Source organism: Myxine glutinosa, chromosome 10 (genome assembly GCF_964187855.1).
Source record: "Myxine glutinosa chromosome 10, kmMyxGlut1.1, whole genome shotgun sequence".
Classification (NCBI taxonomy): domain Eukaryota; kingdom Metazoa; phylum Chordata; class Myxini; order Myxiniformes; family Myxinidae; genus Myxine; species Myxine glutinosa.
In genome coordinates this window covers 3,486,182-3,509,398 of record NC_136270.1, presented here as the reverse complement: position 1 = coordinate 3,509,398, position 23,217 = coordinate 3,486,182, and the positions used below count along the sequence as shown (strand labels likewise).

Genomic DNA, 23,217 nt, shown 5'->3' with positions numbered 1-23,217 from the left:
TCTCCACTTGACGATGATCTTCCGGATAGTCGAATGATTGATTTAAAATTGTTTGGAGATCTCTTTAAATCCCATTACAGACTCGTAGGCATCTATAACCTTCTTTCTGAAGGCCTCAGAGAGCTCTTTTGATCTAGGCATGGTGACACCGCACACTTCAACAACAAAGAGCAAACCAAACTAAATGTCTGAGGTTTAAATAAGACAGGTTCCTCCAAGATCCTCTCTAACGATGTTCTAATCATTTGCACCTGAGCTGGTGCACCTGATTCTAATTTTAGGTATTTGAAGTAGTGATAAATGTAGGGGTGTACTTATTTTTTCCCACATGCGAAATTTGCATTTATGTTTATTTAAATTATATAATGGACTACAAATTGTAAATGTTTCATGATATTTGTTATATTATATCACCTTTATCCGTCAATATTGTTGAAATGAAGATCAAATAGCTGTATGTTGAAATATGTTGAAAAAGTCAAAACTTTACACGGGGTGTACTTACTTTTTCACATGACTGTAGATACTCCTCACAGACAGAAAAATTCCCAATGTGTTATAGGCTTGTAGATTTAAGCAGGATGGCAATCATGAATACATCACGGTAATAGTCTTTCTGAAAATACATAGTACAGAACATATTCAGAGGCACAACTCACGTAGCATTTTCATGTAACTTACGTGACACTCTAAAAACGTCATATAAATGTATTGTTACGTTTATGAATGAAATATGAATGAATGAATGATCGTTTTAAGGCCATTTTCCCTGCTAGAGCGGGGGTTAGCCTTGCGGGCCCCATGACAATCATGGTTCCCTGTTTGAGGCAATGTTTTTATGGCCGGATGCCCTTCCTGACGCCAACCCTTAGTCGCCTCTTACGATGCGCAGGGATATGGTGTACCTATTCTAAACCGGGGTACACACCGGGGGAAGAGTCCTCGTTGTTCCAAACTTCTTCCATTTAAGAACCATGGAGGCCACTGTGCTCTTGGGAACCCTCAATGCAGCCGAAACCTCCTCGTATTGTTACGTTTATGGGGGTATGTAAAAGAATACCGTAGGAAAGGTAGAATTGTATAAGAAATAGCATGGGCCAAGTAACGTGTAGGAGCATTTCGATGTACATAAGTTGGGAAAATATATATTGAGGTTGTTTAAATGTGCATCATAAGAGGGATGATGCTGTGTTAATTAGTAATAGGGGTTAAGGTTCGTTTTCCCCTGTGCATCACACCCTCTGTAATTTTCCCTAACATTTTTGCTAACACGGCCGGCCATGTAAAACGACCACTAGCCAAGCCAAGCAGTAGTCGGCCAAACTAAGCCTGCCTCCATGGACCTAATACGGTAATAGACCCGCCCAGAAGAGGCAGAGGATCAGTGGGCGGAGAAGAAGACCAGCAGGCCACGTCCCGAGGGAGGCGATTGGCTCTCACGGCGGAGAAAGAGGAGTGCACTTCTTCTGCTGGGTCCGACAAGAAGGCTGGCCTTTTTGGTGCTGGGAGAATTGTGTGCGCTTTTGGAGGGCTAGTGGAGCTGTTGCTGCGTTGGCAGCATTTTGAAAGAGGCAGGAAACATTTGGACTCACCAGGGAGCTGGAGGCCATCTTGGCTACTCATCCCATGGCTCTGGGTGCTTTCGATATACGGGCCTGTCGTCGGCTGTCGCCATTTTGTGCATTTTCTATGTGGGCAACATCAAGCTTCGTCACCGCCATCAACCTTACAAAAGGACCCATTTTGGGCCCAAGTTAAGTGCTGGCCAAGACATTTTATTTTGTTTCATTTCCCCCTGTGTGTGGTTGAGTCAGTGCATGGCGGATCCTCAAAGTAGAGAATTTTAGTTTTACCTCAGCATTTATTTTAATTCCGCACCTTTATTTGCTTTTAAATAATTTGTGTTGCATTTTATTTGTCGAGTATTATTTGTCCGTGGTTTCGGAATAAACCCTTGTGTTCGGTTAGTTAAACACCTCGCATCTCTTCCATCCTGTGCGTGCAAAAATAACCGCCACCATTGGGAGGTCGCCTCGCCAGTTAAGGCTGGTTCAGCTATCCGTCCCCGGGTGATCTTAACCGCCAGGGACACGATAGTATATTATAAAACGGGAGTCCGTCTGTCCGTCCATTTACTCCCTCATTTTTGGGGATAGATAGCCCCGCAAAATCTTCTGTGGAACGTTTTGGGGTCCCAGCGGGTCTCCTAAGGTAGGTGAGATGTTTCATTCCTCAATACAATTGTGATTTTGACTTTCGATCTGTACAAAAACTACTCCCGATTCGGGAAGTGAACACATTCATGGGTTCGGCAGAAACATTCACTGATTTGATAATTTCTCAATACAATTGTGATTTTCAGTTTCCACCTGAACAACGGTGCGTTAATCCATCCTAAGGTGGGTGGGAGGTTTCACAAATTTCTCCATAAAATTTTGATTTTGCTTTTCGATCCATACGAGATGTAACGTATCCGCCCTTTCTCACTGGCAGATTCATTTGTATTGGTTATCACATTAGGATGACATACAGTGCATTCAGAAAGTATTCAGACCCCTTCACTTTTTTCACATTTTGTTATGTTGCAGCCTTATGCTGAAATCGTTTAAATTCATTTTTTTCATCATCAATCTACACTCTACCCCATAATGACAAAGAGAAAACAGGATTTTAGGAAGTTTTGCAAAATTATTAAAAAGAAAAATCTGAAATATCACATTGACATAAGTATTCATACCCTTTGCTATGACACTTGAAATTTAGCTCAGGTGCCTCCCATTTCTCTTGATCATCTTTGAGATGTTTTTACACCTTGATTGGACTCCACCTGTGGTAAATTCAATTGATCGGACATGATTTGGAAAGGCACACACCTGTCCATATAAGGTCTCACAGCTGACAATGCATATCAGAGCAAAAACCAAGCCATGAGGTCGAAGGAACTGCCTGCAGAGCTCAGAGACAGGATTGTGTCGAGGCACAGATCTGGGGAAGCCTACAAAAAAAATTCTGCTGCATTGAAGGTTCCCAAGAGCACAGTGGCCTCCATAATTCTTAAATGGAAGAAGTTTGGAACAACCAGGACTCTTCCTAGAGCTGGCCGCCCGGCCAAACTGAGCAATCGGGGGAGAAGGGCCTTGGTAAGAGAGGTGACCAAGAACCCAATGGTCACTCTGGTTGAGCTCCAGAGATCCTGTGTGGAGATGGGAGAAATGTCCAGAAGGAAAACCATCACTGCAACACTCCACCGATCTGGGCTTTATGGCAGAGTGGTCAGACAGAAGCCAAACAGTTCAATCTTGGTTTCATCAGAGCACAGAATCTTGTTTCTCACAGTCTGAGAGTCCTTTGGGTGCTTTTTTGCAAACTCCTAGCAGGCTTTAATGTGTCTTTCACTGAGGAGAGGCTTCCGTCTGGCCACTGAAATAGATAAGTGGCCAAGGATTAAAAACACTATTAATTGAGGGGAAAAGGCTGCCAAAACTTAACAATGGGCAAACCACAAAAGCCCGCATACATGCATCACACAATACAGATGCATGGATGCAAGACAAAACACGCATGCAACACAAAACACGTACAACACAAAACATGCATGCATACAACACAAAACACGCATGCATGTAACAAAAAACATGCAAGCACGCAACAAAAAACAGGCACGCATGCAATACAAAACAAGCACACAAGCACTTCAAAACAAGCATGCACACAACACAAAACAAGCACGCATGTAACAAAACGCATTTTTCTTTTGTTTTTTTTTGTATACAAGATCGAGGCTCGTGAAAGAGCCAACATTAATCACACAGTAAGACAAACCGACACATAAAACATATAACATGGGGAGCGGTAGACAAGATGGGGAGAGAGGGGGAAGGACACAAACACAACATTTGAGAGCAGGGACCGAGAGACATCGAGAGAACTGTGGGAGGGAGAGGGCTTTGGGGGGGGGGGGGGGGGGGGTGAGGCATGGGAAGGAGGGGTGGGAGAGGTATAAAACATATGGACACTGCCAGGACTTCCAGGAAAGAAGTTGGAATTTCAAACAAGGTGGATCTGGGGTGAATTAGCGGGGGTAGAAAAGATCAAGGTTTTGGATGGGGAAGATAAGAGATGGTGGTGAACAGCTGTTTTAAAGACCTGGAGGGAGGAGTGGGATTGAAGGGAGTGTGGGAGTTTGTTCCAGAGGCGGGAGAAAAGAGCAATGAAAGAGTGAAGGTGAGCAGAGAGCCGAGATTTCGGCAGTTTAACCATCAGAGGGTTGCTGGCAGATCTTGTGCGACCTGTAGGAATAATTGGGGGACAAAGCACAGAGAGAACTGGGGGAGCAAGGCTGGACAGGAGTCGGTAGAAACCAGAAAGACCACCTACCTGCCTGCGGTGAGTGAGTGAAAGGCCCTCAGAGATAGCTTCATCGTGGGAGATTCCAATGATTCTGAAAGCTTTGGTTTCAACAGCGTGAAGCCGAGCTAGGTGTGAGGCAGGAGCACCGGCCCATAGGGGAGAACAGTATTCCATTGAGCTGCGGATGAAAGCCTTGTATGTGGTGAGGAGCTCAGGTGTGCCTAGGAAGGACTTCGCACGACGGAGGATGTCTAGTCGGCGACTGGCTTTGGAGGCCAGCTTGGAAATGTGGTTTTCCCCAAGAAAGATCATGGCAGATAGTGAGACCCAAAAGCTTGAGTGACAGAATTTCTTGGAGAGGATTGTTGAGAAAGTAGATGGGAGGGTTGTCCAGTCGATCTTTTCGGAGAGACAGAGTAAGAGTGTGAGATTTGTCAGGATTGAAAGACATGTTCCACTAGTTTGACCAGTCTGTGATTTTGTCCAGGTCTTCAGAGAGTGAGGAGGCTGCAGACTGCCGATCTGAGGGAAGAGGAATGGAGCGGCAGAGAGTGGTCATCAGCAAAGAGATAGAGAGGATTTTCCAGAGTCGGAGAGATCATTGATAAAGACCAGAAAAAGCACAGGGCCCAGAACACTGCCTTGGGGAACTCCAGCCTGAACAGGAAGGGGAGATGAGAGAAATCCATTCAGGGCCACACGTTGACTATGACCAGAGAGGACGTCCGCAAGCCATGCATGGACATTTCCATCGATACCATCGGAGGAGAGTTTGGTGAGCAAAGCTGGGTGCCAGACCGTATCGAAGGCACGTGATATGTCAAGGGAGACAGCTCTGATTTCCTGTTTGGGATTGAGGACCTCCATCCATTGTTGAGACAGCAGAAGCAGCATGTCCAGAGTAGAATGACCTGGTCTGAATCCAAATTGATGATCGGAGATCAAGCCATTGGAGAAGAGCAAGGATTTGATATCCGAAGCAATGTTGGATTCCATGACTTTGCTGATAATTGGGAGCAGGCTGATCAGTCTGTAGTTGCAAGGATCTGTTTTTGCACATTTTGTGTGTAAAGCAGTAATGTTTGCTGATTTCCAGGATGCTGGCAGATGACCTTGAGCAAAAGAGAGGGTGAAAAGAACAGAGAGAGGGTGAGATAGAGCGGCAGGGCAGGATTTTAGGACCCGTGGGCTAATATCGTCTGGTCCAGTTGCAGAATCAGAGTCGAGGTTTGACAAAAACTCCTCCACCTTGTCAGGAGAGAAGGACACAGAGTCCAGGAGCAGTTGGGTTCGACTGGGTAAGGTGGGAACAGAGAGATGGGTTTGGGACACAAGATTTTGAGGCAAACACAGAGTTGAGGCATTCGGCTTTGTCACGTGCGGTGTCAACTGTGTAGCCATTTGAGGTAAGGGAGGGGATGGAGGGGGAACAAACACCAGAAACGGATTTGACCAGATGCCACCAGGATTTGGAGGAAGGAGACAGGTTTGAGAGTTCATTCTTGAGTGTGGAGAGATAGTGCTTCCTGGCACTCCTGAGGGTAGACACACACTTGTTCCGAGCTTGGTGGAAGGAACTGAGATTGCCTTCAGTTGGATTAGCCTTCCAAGAGGCAAAGGCAAGTTGTTCCAGGGCAAATGCCTCACCACTAGATTCAGTGTACCATGGACGGGAGGAAGGGTAAGACAACTGAAGACGAGATGGGATAAATCTGTGCATGAGAGAGAGCAGTTTGCTTTGGAAGAATTCCCAGGAAGAATTGATGTCAGAGGCAGTGGCGATGGGAGACCAGTCCAGATGATTGATGGCTGCTTGAAGACCGTCCCAGTCGGCCTGAGTGAAATGCCAGACTCGTCGACGCTGAGGAGGCTCTCTGAGAATGGCCAGAGAGATGTCCACTTTAACAAGCACATGATCAGAAGAACCGATTGGAGCAGAAGAAGAGCAGCAGACATTAGCAGGGAAGTTTGTCATAACCAAAACAATTTGTCATAACGCATGCAAGCAACACAAAGCACGCACACACGCAACACAAAATAAGCACACACGCAATACAAAACAAGCACACATGCAATGCAAGCCAAGCACACACACAATACAAAACAAAACAAGCAAGCATGTAACACAAAACACGCATGCACGCAACACAAAACACGCATGCACACAACACAAAACACGCATGCACACAACACAAAACACGCATGCACACAACACAAAACACGCATGCACACAACACAAAACACGCATGCACACAACACAAAACAAGCACACAGGGCACAAAAAACAAGCATGCACACAACACAAAACAAGCATTTACACAACACAAAACAAGCACGCAGGCATGCAACACAAAACAAACATGCAAGACAAAGCACGCATGCACTGAACATACTGCATGCACACATGCAACACCAGATGCACAAATGCATGCAACACACAACACACATGCATGCAACGCAAACCATTCATGAAAGTAACACAAAGCAAACATCATACAACACATATGCACATAACACACAACACGCACACCTACAATGCAAACACGCAACCCACAACACAAAACTCATACACATGCACCCCAAGCCCATAATGACAAAATTAAGAACCATAGACGAAGCAATAATTATTGTAGGTCGTGATCGTCACGTTTCCCCACCTGACGACGCAATTTTTTGAGAATAGATAAGTGGCCAAGGATTAAAAACACTATTCATTGAGGGGAAAAGGCTGCCAAAATTTAACAATGGGCAAACTTTTTAAAATCATCCTTTTATAAGTTATCCAAGACGATTCAACATGGAATAAACTTTGAATGGGGTACTGGGGTAGGATGATCCTAAGGATGGACAAACATCTAAATTCCAAAAAATAAAACAATACATCCATCAGAGAAATGGAGAGCAAGTTCACAAAGCCGTGGAGTGTGTCCATGAAAAGTAATTCACCGAGTACGGAGAATCGAGTTGAGCATCTGAGTGACACATTGTTTCAAGCAAAACTCCAGGTGAATGGCATGGTGGGCATTGTGCGAAGGATAAGAGTATACCGAGCAACTTGCACAAAAGTGTACTGTACAACATAATTGTTATAGTATAATCAAAATCTGCTTTTTGGCCCACCCATCACATCAGACAATATGGAGTCAGCTCAAAAGAAAAACACAAGTTGTAAACTGTAGACAAGTGGCAGAAAACAACAACGTAATTGGAGAAATGGAAGCTAATTATAGATATACTTGGGATTAAATAAAAAATAAAATTAATAATCGAAAAAGACAGTCAATTGTTACAATTATAATGCTCGTACAGGTATAATTGCGATTTGTGCAAAACCACACGACCCACAATTACCCTTTTTCCCATCCTCTTCCAGCTCTTGCATACATACTAGATTGAGATGCCCTGCAGCAAAAAGGAGGACAGGAACAACTTCAAATAGTCTGCACTTTGTACTCTTCACTTCTGAGCGAGCATAGTCTTGTTTCACAATTAGCTCAGCATAGGACTTGACAGCTTAACCGGGAAATGAGCGTCCACTGTCCAACGTACATTTGCAAGTTCTAACATACTGTAATAATTCCAGGATAATTGCATCTATCCCACAAAATAAACTTGGAAAAGTGTCAGATGACAAAGTAGACAGACAAGCCACCTGGCTAAGTGAGCAGCCTTTTGGACCGTACATTGGTGGCCAAAGCAGGAGTGTGCGCAGAGCCTACCAAGTCTTCATCTTACTATAATTCACCAAATGTCCGTCCGTCCATCTGTCTGTCCGTCCGTCCGTCCGTCCGTTCCCAGGTACCGCAAAAACGGCTGAACCGATCGCAACGAAATTTTGGGTGGGTAATCCTGGGACCCCCCGGAGTAAAATAGGCCATATTGTTTTTCCAATTTCAGCTTTGGTCACCAGCATTTTCAGGTTTGGACTCCCGCCTAACGTTATTGTCCCGGGTACCGCAAAAAACGGCTGCACCGATCCAACGATACACCTCCATGCCCGTGGGATTCCTACGGGTGACCCAACTAATATAACTAAACAATGTTCAGGAAAACGTAAATCATTTACATAATGGGAATGAAAAAACAAGATATAACGGAAACAGAAAGATGGCCTAAGGAGAATATAAAAATCTAGGAGCAGGCCTAAGGAAAATATAGAAACTGACCAACACTCCATTTTATAGCAGTTGAAGTGAGCATGCCTTTCTAGAATGAGAAAGATAATTTAAGGATAATTCGAGAAACTCACCTCGGAGAGATAGGAACCGTAAGGAAACTTTGGATGCAATCCCACCAAAGGCAGATTACTGTCGCCACCCTTTGCGGAGCAGATTCCACAAATCACCCCAAATGAGCACAGTGGACTGAGCATGATCTCCATGCTATTCATCAGGGTCCACACAATGGGCAAGCTGTAGGCCTACGTGATAAACTCCACGTCTACATTCAGATGCAAATGCCTGAACTTAGCTCCCTCGGTTCAGTGGATGGTGGCAATTTCCCACTTTAGATAAATAACGAGTCCACATGAGGGTTCATATAAGGATTCCAACACATTGTATCCCTGATAACTGTCACAATAACGCACACGACTTAAAGGCCTGTACAATCGTAAAAATATAATGCACTTTGGTAAGATCCAAGAAACCTTAAACATCCATTTTTAACAACCTCTGACAAATGGAAAATATCGTCCAACGACCTCTGAGGAAGCGATTCAAAACCATTGGATGGAACAAGTGGTGTAAAAATATTTTCCTTTGTGTCAAGTGGAGTTTTACTTTACCACGTCACCTGTTTCACCCGAGTTGTTCTGCACAACTCAAGTTCAATGAAGAAAAGAATGATGGGATCAATTACATTCATTATACTAGAACGACACTCAGTAGAGCACACACCTCCCTCCGCCAGGTCGAACAGTTTATGTTTTGTATCCACCGATAGGCCGGATCTGGATCCGGACCTGAACCAAAATCAAGTGGGTTGTTCTCATCACCAAACCAACTCATCCACCAAGTTTAGTCATAACTCGTCCATAACTTTTTTAAATATCATGTTATTTATCGCTTTTCGCCCGATCTCTCAATGGTGAAGAATCACTTAAAAATTAAACAATTCTCGTATCCGAATCCTTATTCAGATCTTCACCAAAATCGAATCGATTCGTCCTTGTCACACACCCAATCGGTCCACCAAATTCCGTCCATAACTTTTTGAGATATGCTATATATTATTTCTGGCCCTATCTCTCAATGTTGAAGAATCACTTAAAAATTATAGTATCCGGCCATTCTATATTGTACCAGGTGAAGTTTTCAAATTCCTGCCCTCACCTAAAGCAACACTCTTCTACAGAGAAGCAACCTGCCCCAGGTCAATTTTCAACCCTGGAAACATTTACGACTTGGCTTGGGCACCCTGCTTCACTTTTATGAGTGTGGAACTTGATGTACTGTTTGAATTGAACTTGAACTTGGAAGACCACTGCTTTTTGAAGACCAAATCTGCATCACTCAATATCTTGGAATGAATGAATGAATGAATGATCGTTTTGAGGCCATTTTTCCCCGCTAGAGCGGGGGTTGGCCTTGCGGGCCCCATGACAATCATGGTTCCCTGTTTGAGGCAATGTTTTTATGGCCGGATGCCCTTCCTGAGGCCAACCCTTGGTCGCCTCTTACGATGCGCAGGGATACGGTGTACCTATTCTAAATCGGGGTACACACCGGGATCATTCATCCCAGCAAGCTGGTACTCAATTTGCCGACCTCGGAAGGATGACAGGCTGAGTCAACCCCCCTGGCGTTAATTCAGCGATCGACCGGGATTCCAACCCAGGATCCTAGGATCCCAAGCCAGCACCCTGACCAGTGACCACTAAGCCACCAGGATATCACTCAATATCTTGGGAGAAGCCCAAAATGGTTTTAGAGACATACAAGGCGCATGTTTGGAAGGTTCTGCAGATCCTCGTGAATGGGAAACTCAGGATTGGCTTAAATATAGTCACACTCTCACTGCATTCTGGATTTTTGGATTTTTGACGTTTGCCAGGAGGTTGGATATTAAGACAGTACTAAGGGGAGTCATTGTACAGGGTTGATCTCTGCTCCCCACTGATTGTCCACATTGATGTATTTAGGATTTTGGCCAAATGTTTGGAGTGGCTGCTTTATGCCCACAAACGAGAGCAGTGTTCTGCTGCAGAGGCCAAAGCTCGCCATGAGGAGACTACGTGTCCAAGCCCCTGAGCTGCTGTCTGCTGGTTTCTGGATGATACTCTGATTTTGGTCTTCTCACTGATTCTTTAAGATGCTCCTGGTATGTCAGGCTACTATCCAGGGTGACACAAAGGTAGTTCGGGTATGGTTCATTCTTGACTTCTTTGCCACACCAGAAAACCTGTCAGGCACTGTTAGCCAGTTTGTTGCTGAGGTGGAAAGCAGTGATAGTGGTCATAGAGGTTTTCCTGACGTGAGAATGGCAATGGTTGCTTCTTCGGGGTGTTTTGGGTCTTCGGGTATTCAGGGTCTTTGGGTATTCAGGGTCTTTGGGTATTCAGGGTCTTTGGGTATTCAGCATCTTTTTGAGCCTCAGGGCCTTGAAGGGTATTTTGGGTCTTTGGGGTCTTTGGGGGTCTTCAGGGTATTTTGGGTCTTCAGGGGTCTTGGTGGTCTGAACGGTCTTGGGGGAATTAAAGGGTCATCAAAGGTCTGAGGGGTCTCAGCAGTCTTAATGCAATTAAGAGGGTTAATTAAGAGGATGGTAATATTATTTGAAGAAGAAGAAGACGTTTTCGTCGCATATAAACATACATACATAGCGACATGCATAACCATATACGTTTGCTCTATTATAATAAGAGATGTGTGCATGTTATATGATTTATTTATTTAATACATGTGTGGGTGCATGTTATATGATTTATTTAATATGTGTGTGTGTGTGTGTGTGTGTGTGTGTGTGTGTGTGTGTGTGCATGTTATATGATTTAATTATTTAATACATGTGTGCATGCATGTTATATAATTTATTTTATATTTATTTAATATATGTGTGCATGTTATATGATTTATTTATTTAATACATGTGTGTGTGCATGTTATATGATTTATTTATTTAATATATGTGTGTGTGCATGTGTTATATTATTTATTTATTTAATATATGTGTGTGTGTGCGTGCATGTTATATGATTTATTTATATAATACATGTGTACGTGCGTGTTATATTATTTATTTATTTATGTAATATATGTGTGCGTGCGTGTGTGTTATATTATTTATTTATTTAATATATGTATGCGTGTTATATGATTTAATTATTTAATACATGTGTGCGTGCATGTTATATGATTTATTTAATATATGTGTGCGCACGTGCATGTTATATGATTTATTTATTGAATACATGTGTGCGTGTTATATGATTTATTTATTTAATATATGTGTGCGTGTTATATGATTTATTTATTTAATACATGTGTGCGTGTTATTTGATTTATTTATTTAATACATGTGTGCATGTCATATGATTTATTTATTTAATATATGTGTGCGTGTTATATGATTTATTTATTTAATACATGTGTGCGTGTTATATGATTTATATATTTAATACATGTGTGCGTGTTATATGATTTATTTATTTAATACATGTGTGCGTGTTGTATGAATTATTTATTTAATACATGTGTGTGTGTTATATGATTTAATTCATATATGTGTGCATGTGTGCATGTTATATGATTTATTTAATATATGTGTGCGTGCGTGCATGTTATATGATTTATTTATTTAATACATGTGTGCGTGTTATATGATTTATTTATTTAATACATGTGTGTGTGTTATATGATTTATTTATTTAATACATGTGTGTGTGTTTTATGATTTATTTATTTAATACATGTGTGCATGTTGTATGATATATTTATTTAATACATGTGTGCGTGTTATATGATTTATTTATTTTTATACATGTGTGCGTGTTATGTGATTTATTTATTTAATCCATGTGTGTGTATTATTAGATTGATTTATTTAATATATGTGCGCGTGTTATATGATTTATTTATTTATTTAATATGTGTGTGCGTGTCATACGATTTATTTATTTAATACATGTGCGTGTTATATGATTTATTTATTTAATGCATGTGTGCGTGTTATATGATTTATTTATTTAATGCATGTGTGCATGTTATATGATTTATTTATTTATTTACTATATGTGTGCATGCATGTTATATGATTTCTTTCTTTAATATATATGTGCATGTTATATGATTTATTTATTTAATATATGTGTGGGTGTTATTTGATTTATTTATTTAATACATGTGTGCGTGCGTGTTATATCAATTAATTTATTTATTTAATATATTTGTGCGTGTGTCATATGATTTTTTTATTTCATATATGTGGGCATGTTATATGATTTATTTATTTAATATATGTGTGCATGACATATGATTTATATATTTAATACATGTGTGCGTGTTATATGATTTATTTAATACATGCGTTGGTGTGTGTTATATGATTTATTAATTTATTTACTATATGCGTGCATGCATGTTATATGATTTATTTATTTGATATGTTTGTGCATGCGTGTCATATGATTTATTTATTTAATATATGTGTGCGTGTTATATGATTTATTTATTTAATATATGTGTGCGTGTTATGTGATTTATTTATTTAATATATGTGTGCGTGTTATATGATTTATTTATTTAATACATGTGTGCATGTTATGTGATTTTTTTTTTTTTTTGTGAGTGCATGTTTTATGATTTATTTATTTAATACATGTGTGATTGTGTGCGTGCGTGTTATATGATTTATTTATTTATTTAACATATGTGTGCATGCATGCATGTTATATGATTTATTTATTTAATACATGTGTGCATGTCATATGATTTATTTATTTAATACATGTGTGCATGTTTTATGATTTATTTATTTAATACATGTGTGCATGTTATATGATTTATTTATTTATTTAATACATGTGTGCATGCATGTTATATGATTTATTTATTTACTATATGCGTACGTGTGTGTTATATGATTTATTTATTTGATATGTTTGTGCGTGTTATATGATTTATTTATTTAATAGATGTGTGTGTGTTATATGATTTATTTATTCAATATATGTGTGTGTGTTATATGATTTATTTATTCAATACATGTGTGCGTGTTATATGATTTATTTATTTAATACACAGCTTTCAGAATGCTTTACTGCACATGATGGAGAAATTCCAAATGGAACCAAGCGATATTTTTAGACAAACATGGCAGTTTTCCTTTCTAGGAGGTGCCAACCGGCAATGGACAAGAGGACACAACAGAAGGATGGATGGTTGTGTTGACCTTAAGCAGGGTATACACACCACTAGCACTGTAGCAGGGTGTATCTGTAGACCGGTCGGAAGCATCATGAAGTCGTGAACCTGAACTTTAAGGTTGATTATTTCACAGTTTAACAATCAAGAAGGCGCGACGAGCTGTTATTCGATCAACTTATTCCATGAATCGGTGCCCAAAGTTCGAATCATGTCACGTGATCGGTGCTCGCGTCTTCTGCGTCTTTCTGTTCATTTCACCGACGTGCGTTCTGTCACTGACAGTGTCGGCGTCTACCTTGTGTCCCCCATGTGACATGTCCCGCAAGCAAAATGCAAGGGAGGCGATCGCGGTGTCGACGGAAGGGAATTCTTACCCGAGCGACAACGGATCGGGCTCACTCGGCTCCTCACAGGAGAGACCGGGGGTGCAGCGGCCGGAAAACACGGACTGCCGCTCTGATCCGATAAATCCAAGTGAAAGGGACGCGACACCGTGGGGCTGCGAGCCGTGACTCGCTACCATTCAGCCATTAAGGTCAAAGAGCGAAGCGGCCTCACGAGAAGCTTTCGCCGTCGGGACAGTGAGTATCACATCCGTGTCCTTGCCGGACGTAATACAGGACAAGGGAGGGCGGGAGAGAGAGAGCGCGCGCGCTTGGCTGTTGCGTCATTACGTCATTTCTGCGTTGGATCAATGGAGCACGCCGGTAGGTACAGTGCTCGCGCGGCGTCCTTACGTCATCACGCGTTTTCACGGCGCTTCTTAAGTTGTGATGCTTGGACCAGCGGAAACTTTGGATCCGGGTACAAAATGTATTGTCTGCCTTTAAAATTGGCGTGTACATTTGCCTACATACCCTGAAAAAAGCCTTGACAAGCGATAACTCGAGACTGGATTTCATGGGTTGACTTTCTATAAAAGGCGATTACCAACAAGGCAACAATGCAGACATGAGCTAATCCAAGTTCTCACTTGTCTTTCAAACCACCGTCATCACCACTTTCACGTATTAGATCTGTGTCTGGGTGCTCGACAAAAGACTATGATATAGGATTGAAAGACCGATGCGTGGAGGTTCATAAATCGCTTTAAAGTGCTTTGAACAACTTTCAGCAGAACGAATTGATAGTAAAGCGCGGTGTTACGCGCGCTGTTGGTAAACAAGGAGGAAGCGGACAACGCGGTAATTTGTAAGAGTCTTTATTCAAGAGCTCACTGTAACACTCCAGTCTCAGGGCTGCGCGCCCCGTGTATATCGTGAGGCCACGCCTCTCTCCCGGGCGTGGCCCACCCCCACTCGGTGTGCGGGGTGATGTCACCACGTCAGTGCTTTCGTGTCCGCCACACGCGCCCCCCCCCAGAATCCCCGCGCACCTGAAGGGCCAGTTTGCGGGGCAAACGGATGACCCGGCCGAAGCGCCCCCTGGCGACTGGCGGCGTCTGGGATGCAGGGATGCCATCTGGGATGCCTCCGGCTGCCCCTGGGATGGGTGCAGGACCGGGGGGCGGCGTGGCGGCGGGGCTGGGCGGTGCCGGGGGTCCGCCCGCAGGGGTGCGGCCCTGACGCGGGGGTCGGGCCACTGGCGGTGGATGGTCCACGTCGAGGTGGGCCGGCTTGAGGCGGTCCACAGAAACGTGGTCAGGAGTACCGCCGATGTCCAGGGTGAAGTGCTTCACCCCGGTCTCCAGCACGCGGAAAGGCCCGTCGTACGGGGGCCGCAGTGGTGTCCGGTGGGCATCGTGGCGGACGAAGACGTACTCCGCCGTGCGAAGCTCCGGGGCGACGTGCGTCGGTGGGTGCCCGTGGCGTGCCGTTGGCACCGGGGCGAACCTCTGGGCGGTCTCCTGCAGAGCGGAGCGCTGCTGTGCCACGGACCATGGTGCCGTGGAGTCGGGGAGGAACTCGCCCGTCACCCGCAGCGGTTGCCCGAAGACCAACTCCGCCGCGGATGCGCGCAGGTCCTCCTTGGGCGCCGTCCGGAGGCCCAGCAGGAGCCAGGGGAGCCTGTCGACCCAGCCGCCGTCGCGGAGGGTGGCCCGGAGCGCGGCCTTCAATGAGCGGTGAAATCGCTCACACAGGCCGTTAGCCTGGGGGTGTTAGGCCGTGGTTCGGTGCAGCCGGACCCCGAGCCCCTGCGCGACCGCCCCCGAGAGCTCCGAGGTGAACTGGGGGCCGTGGTCGGACGAGATGTCTGAGGGGGCGCCGAACCGGGCGACCCAGGTGCCGATGAAAGCCTGCGCGACGTCCGCCGCCGTTGTCGACGCCAAGGGCACGGCCTCCGGCCACCGGGTGGTGCGGTCCACCATGGTGAGGACGTGGGTGAAACCCCGCGAGGGGGGCAGAGGTCCCACCAGGTCCACGTGGACGTGGTCAAACCGGCGTTCCGGCACCGTAAATGGGGCCAACGGGGCCTGGGTGTGCCGGTGCACCTTGGCGCGCTGGCACGCGAGGCACGTCCTGGCCCAGCCGCGGACGGCCTTCCGGAGGCCATGCCAGACGAATTTGTCGGCGATCAACCTTTGGGAGGCCCTCGCGCCCGGGTGGGACAGGCCGTGGATGGCGTCAAACACCTGGCGCTGCCAGCCCGCGGGCACGATGGTGCGAGGCCGCCCGAGGGAGACGTCGCACAAGAGGGCCGTGCCCGCGCCGTCGAACGGCACCTCGGTGACGCGGAGGCCCGTGACGGCGGTCCGCAAGGCCTGGACGTCGGGGTCAGCGGCCTGGTCCGCTGCCACCCGGGCATAGTCGATGCCGAGGTGGACTGCGTGGGCGACGGCCCGGGAAAGGCAATCCGCCACCGGGTTGTCCTTCCCCGCGACGTGCCGGATGTCCGTCGTGTACTCGGACACGGCCGAGAGGTGACGCTGCTGCCAGGCCGACCACGGCTCGGTGACCTTGCCCATCGCGAAGACCAGCGGCTTGTGGTCGACGAAGGCCGTGAACGCATGGCCCTCGAGCAGATGGCGGAAGTGCCTGACCGCCAAGTGAAGCCCGAGCAATTCGCGGTCGAAGTTACTGTAACGGCGTTCGGGCGGGCGAAGCTGCCGGCTAAAGAACGCCAGCGGTTGCCAAGCTCCACGCACCCATTGCTCGTGCACCGCGCCCACCGCGTAGTCCGAGGCGTCGGTGGTGAGGGCGATCGGCGCATCGGGCACCGGGTGCGCGAGCATGGTGGCGTTAGCCAATGCGAGCTTTGCGCCCGTGAACGCCGCGTCCATCTGCTCGGTCGAGGTGACGTCGCCTTTGCCCGGCTTACCTCGGAGAGCTTCGTGCAGGGGGCGCAGGAGCTGGGCGATACGGGGCAGGAACTGATGGTAAAGGTTCACCATGCCCAGGAACTCCTGCAGCCCCCTGATCGTGCGGGGGCGCGGAAACCCCTTCACCGCCTCCACCTTGGCCGGCAGGGGGACGGCTCTGTGCCTGGTGACACGGTGCCCCAGAAAATCGAGTTCGGCGACGCCGAACCGGCACTTTGCGGGGTTCACAATCAGGCCATGCTGGCCCAGGCGTTCGAAGAGCGTGCGGAGGTGGTGTAGGTGCTCTTTGCGGGACGCGCTGGCGACGAGGATATCGTCCAGGTAGACGTATACAAAATCCAAGTGGCGCAGGACGCTGTCCATCAGCCGCTGGAACGCCTGAGCCGCATTCTTCAGACCGAAGGGCATCCGCAGGAATTCGAAGAGTCCGAACGGCGTGATGACCGCCGTCTTCGGGACGTCCTCCGGCCTGACGGGGACCTGATGGTAACCGCGTATGAGGTCCACCTTCGAGAAGAAGGACATGCCCGCCAAACGGGCGGAAAAGTCCTGAATGTGGGGGACGGGGTAGCGGTCGGTGGTGGTGGCGTCATTGAGACGGCGATAGTCCCCGCACGGTCGCCATCCCCCGCCGGGCTTCGGCATGATGTGCAGCGGCGACGCCCAAGCACTCTCCGAGCGCCGAACGATGCCGAGTCGCTCCAGGGTAGCGAACGCCGCTTTTGCTACCGCCAGCTTCGTCGGCTCGAGGCGGCGTGCCCGGGCGTAGACCGGTGGCCCGACGGTGGGGATGTGATGGGCCACCCCGTGCTTGACGGCCCCCGCCGAGAAGGTGGGCCGCGTGAGGGCCGGGAAGCCGGCGAGGAGGCGGGTGAATTCGTCCGCTGACTGAAGCGTACAGATCAACGTGGCCGGAACCGAACCGTTCAGCAAGCCGTTTGGCAAGCCGCTCGGTGAGCCGCTCAGTGGGCTGCTCGACGAGCTGGGCAGTGCACAAGCGAGCGAGCTGAACGTCTCGGCCTGGACAAGACGTCTGTGCTTTACGTCGACCAGGAGCCCATTTGCGCACAGGAAGTCCGCGCCAAGCAATGCCATGGGCACGTCAGTGGTGACGAACGACCATCGGAAAACCTGCCCTCCGAACCGCAGAGAGAGGCAGCGTTTTCCGTACGTACGGATGGGCGTCCCGTTTGCGGCAAGCAGCGCGGGGCCCCCGCCCACGGCGTGCTTGTCCGAGGTACCGGCAGGAACGACACTCACCTGCGCTCCTGTGTCACACAGGTAACGGCGCCCGGATAAGGTGTCCATGATGAACAGCAGGCTGTTCGAACAGCCGGCGCTCATTGCCACTATCGAGCGCCAGTCCGGGCGTTTCCCGACCTGTTGAAGGAGCATGGCGGATGACACTGTCGAGCCTCGTGGCCGAGCTTTGTGTGGAACCAGCACCAGGTGGTGGAGCTGGAGGAGTGCGGCTGGCTCCGCCAAGCCGGCGGAGTTGGCGGTGTTCCCCGCGGTGGTGGTTTTCGCCGCGGCGGTGGGCGGGGCGTGGCGGCGGCCACGAGGTGCGTATCAGCATGCTGCGTATGCTGTGTAAGCTGATGCTGTGGATCAGAATCATCAGCAGCATCATCAGCAGCATCAGCAGCAGCATCAGCCTCGAGGTCCGTGACGGCCGCACCGACTCTCGCCCGCGTGTCCGAAGCCGCGAAGTACCTGTCCGCCGCGGCGGCCAATGCTCGGGGTTCCATTAGCACGGTCCCGGCCAACGCGAGGCGTACCTGTGCTGGAAGTTGGCGACGGAAAAGCGCCCGGAATAGAGAACCAGGGGCTTCGTCGCCCAACAGTGACAGCATATGGTCCATTCGGACCGACGGGCGCGTGTCGCCGAGCTCGGGGAGATCCAGGAGGCGGTCGGCCCGTGCGTCCTCCGTGAGGCCGAACGTGGCTAGGAGCAGCCGCTTGAGTGCCTCGTACTTGTGGCCGTCCGGTGGGTGGCGAAGGACGGACACAACTCGAGCGGCCGTGCCGGGCCCGAGGGAGGCGACGACGTGGCAGTAGCGCGTGTCGTCGTGGGTGAGGCGCCGAAGCTGAAACTGGGCTTCGGCTTGGACGAACCAAACTTCGGCCTGGGCCTCCCAAAATTCGGGAAGTTTAATCGACATCGCGTTGTTGGCCATGGCAATGGTGTCGTGTTTGGAAGGATCGCTACGGCAGATCCAACGTCGAGGGTCACCAGGAAAGCGCGGTGTTACGCGCACTGTTTGTAAACAAGGAGGAAACGGACAACGCGGTAATTTGTAAGAGTCTTTATTCAAGAGCTCACTGTAACACTCCACTCTCAGGGCTGCGCGCCCCATGTTTATCGTGAGGCCACGCCTCTCTCCCGGGCGTGGCCCACCCCCACTCGGTGTGCGGGGTGATGTCACCACGTCAGTGCTTTCGTGTCCGCCACAATAGTAAGGTTGAAGTGAAGTCTTTCAGTTGGATTTCAGTTGGTGTGTGTGTGTGTGTGTGTGTGTGTGTGTGTGTGTGTGTGTGTGTGTGTGTGTGTGTGTATACAGTCACGTGAAAAAGTAAGTGCACCCCATGTAAAGTTTTGTTGACTTTTTCAACATATTTCAACATACAACTATTTGATCTTCATTTCAACAATATTGATAGATAAAGGTGATATAATACAGCAAATATCATGAAACATTTACATTTTGTAGTCCATTGTATAATTTAAATAAACATAAATGCAAATATTTCGCATGTGCAAAAAGTAAGTACGCCCCTACAAGCCTACATTTATCACTACTTCAAATACCTAAAATTAGAATGAGGTGCACCAGCTCAGGTGCAAATGATTAGAACATCGTTTGAGAGTATCTTGGAGGAACCTGTCTTATTTAAACCTCAGACATTTCGTTTGGTTTGCTCTTTGTTGTTGAAGTGTGCGGCGTCACCATGCCTAGATCAAAATAGCTCTCTGAGGCCTTCAGAAAGAACGTTATAGATGCCTACGAGTCTGGGAGGGATTTAAAAAGATCTCCAAACAATTTGAAATCAATCATTCGACTGTCCGGAAGATCATCTACAAGTGGAGAAGATTCCAAACAACTGCCAACTTGTTCAGGCCAGGCCACCCCAGCAAGTTCAGCCCGAGATCGGACCGCAAGATGCTGAAAGAAGTCTCTAAGAACCCCAGAATGTCATCACGGGATGTTGATGTCAAAGTGCACGAGTCTACCATTAGAAAGAGGCTGCACAAGTTTGATCTACATGGGAGGTGTGCCAGGAGGAAACCTTTGCTTTCCAGAAAGAACATCCGGGCAAGACTAAAGTTTGCCAATGAATACCTAGCCAAAGACCAGCACTTCTGGAACAATGTGCTCTGGACAGATGAGTCAAAGGTAGAGCTATTTGGCCACAGTACCAGAAGACATGTTTTGCGAAAACCAAAGACAGCATTTGACCACAAGAACCTGATACCAACTGTAAAGCATGGTGGTGGAAATATTATAGTTTGGGGCAGCTTTGCTGCATCAGGGCTTGGGCAGCTCACCATCATAGAATCCACTGTGAATTCTTCATTGTACCAGAGGGTGCTTGAGGATAATGTGAGGCTATCTGTCGGAAAGTTGAAGCTCAACCGAAGGTGGACCTTGCAACATGACAATGACCCTAAATATACCAGTAAATCCACCAAGGATTGGCTGAAAAGAAAGAAATGGAGGGTTCTGGAATGGCCAAGTCAAAGCCCAGATCTCAATCCCATCGAGATGTTGTGGGGGGATTTGAAACGAGCTGTGCATGCAAGAAACCCCTCAAACATCGCACAGCTGAAAGAATTCTGCATGGGGGAGTGGGAAAAATTTCTCCCAGTCGATGTCAGAGACTGGTAGACAGTTATAAGAAACACCAAGTTGAGGTTGTTTCTGCCAAAGGGGGCAATACCACCTGTTAGAGCCAAGGGTGTACTTACTTTTTCCACATGCGAAATTTGCATTTATGTTTATTTAAATTATACAATGGACTACAAAATGTAAATGTTTCATGATATTTGTTATATTATATCACCTTTATCTGTCAATACTGTTGAAATGAAGATCAAATAGCTGTATGTTAAAATAGTGTTGCGGATATGGGATTTGCATCCATCCATATCCGCCTGTAAATATTCCCCTATTTCCTCAATACTTCCCAACTCTCCCCAATCCCCCATTCCCTAGTCCCATTTTCTGTAAACAACACTCTGTAGACCCGACCTCCCCCTTTTTCCCCCATTAAATGTCGCACCCAGGTTCACCGCATCTCATGTAAGACAACTATAGGACATCTTGCCAGTTATTCTTAGTCTATGTCAGTTAAGGATTCGTTTCCATTAATTCTGACCCTTCGTTGCACCAGAATGTGATTGTATGGCACCGTTAGGAAGTTTAGGACCTCCCAATACCTCCCCGCAGCTCTTCCTCACAGTTCAGCAACAACAACAACAACAACAACAACGAGCGCAGGGAGTGCGCGTCCTCACTCCGGCTTGGTTGGTAGGGGTGGTGGGAGGGCACCAGGCCTTCCCAACGAGCCGCCATCGAACATGTGCTCGACGGGGTTACCAAACAGGGGCTCCCTGTCGGCTCCTCGTCAAGGGCGGAGCCCGGTAACCCCCGCACCCAATGGAAGCGGTGGACCGGCCCCAGTGGGGCGGAACCAACCAGCCGAGGGCGTGTCACTCCCCGCTGAGCATGCGCAGGAGAGAGAGGTGACGTCAGATGCGCGCCGAGCTTGGAGCAAGCAAGACCACCTCTGAGCGCTGTGAGACCTCCCTGCATCTTTTGAACCGTGCATTATCCTGTCCCCGAGCCAAGGTGCACCTTGTGCCATCGACCGACCTGCCCATTCCCGCCATCAATCCCCGTGTGAGTCTACCTTGTCCGTTTGTCCGTGGTCTGTCCGGGAATAGATAAGATTGTATTTAAGTGCCCATCTCTTCTGTGTCTTTTACCTCACTCTGCCGTGTAATCTACCCCTTTTCTCCACCACTGTAATTATACCCTCCTCCGGAGGTCTTGAGAACTGTACCCCTTGCGTCGTTTCATCTATCCCAGTCGTCGTGTCCTTTCTATCATTGATTTGGCATAGCGCGATTTGGCCAACGTCTGGGTGAATCGGGTTTTAGTCGGGGAAGAAAAGGGGAGCAACTGTTCGGCCGCGGAGCCTCCGCTCGGCAAATATAGCATCTAAACCGCGGTCCGTAACAATATGTTTAAAAAGTCAAAACTTTACATGGGGTGTACTTACTTTTTCACGTGACTGTATATATATATATATATATATATATATATATATATATATATATATATATATATATATATATACAATTATATATATATATATATATTGTTACGTTCGTGGGGGTAGGGGATGAAATACCATAGTACAGATAGGATAGTGTAGTATTAGCATGGACCGTGTGCGAGTACGAAGCCCATTTAGATGCATTTAAGTCGAAAAGCTGTGAGCTTAAGGTTGTTTATGTGTTCTTCACATGCGGGGGGAGGGGGGGGGGTGAAGACATGCTAATTAAGTAGGGTCTAAGGGTAGTTCTCCCTGTATGTGATTGCCTCCCTTGATTTCCCCTATGTTCTTAAAATTATAATAAACCGGCCAGAAAAACACACATGTTTACAATTACACCAACAACAATAACCACCAGTGCTCCATTAAACCACAACTACCGGCATAAATGCCGACAGTACCCAGACATTATGATAGACAATAAACCTCGCCTCGCAGGAATCGTAATCGGCAACTAAACCCCACCCAGTAGAAGCGAGAATTGGTGGGCGGTCAAGAAGGTCGTGAGGTCACGCCCCCGAAGTGCATGGTTGGTCAGGGTGACATCATCGAGAGACTTCAAGATCGGAGGAAGAAGAATCTCCCCCTCTCTCTCTCTCTCTGGTGCCGGCTTCGTGGCGGGCGGTCGCGTTTCTCGTGTGCGCTTTTTGGAGAGAATATTTTGGAGCTTTGGGGAGCCTTTGCAACGTTGGAGGGGGTGTTGTTGACGGTGGTGCTCTTCAGAGACGGAGGAGGTCACGAGCAGACCGAAGGAGGCTGACCTGCCTACTTGCCTCACGTCGGCGGCCTGCTATGGGCGCGACTCTGTGCCATCTTGTGTGCTTCCCACGCGGTGACTCTGGTTTGATGACCACCGAGCTCCTCAAAGTCCTCGTTGGGACACAAAGCTGAGCACCAGCTGGC

General features: G+C 47.3%; 1 protein-coding gene across 4 annotated transcripts in view; it reads right to left on the bottom strand.

Moving 5' to 3' along the window:
* Nucleotides 1-23,217, bottom strand: part of LOC137434292 (trafficking kinesin-binding protein 1) — a 1,208,017-nt gene that overhangs the window by 136,824 nt on the left and 1,047,976 nt on the right. The window contains exon 1 of one of the 4 annotated variants that reach the window (XM_068127174.2): nucleotides 14,090-14,351. The exons of 1 other annotated variant lie outside the window; for it this stretch is intronic. In XM_068127174.2, coding sequence (XP_067983275.2) covers nucleotides 14,090-14,238 — 149 coding nt within the window. In that variant the 5' untranslated portion in view covers nucleotides 14,239-14,351. Of the gene's footprint in view, nucleotides 1-14,089; nucleotides 14,352-23,217 lie in introns of those variants that run through there. 2 more of the 4 variants (XM_068127175.2, XM_068127170.2) reach the window with 2 other exon arrangements.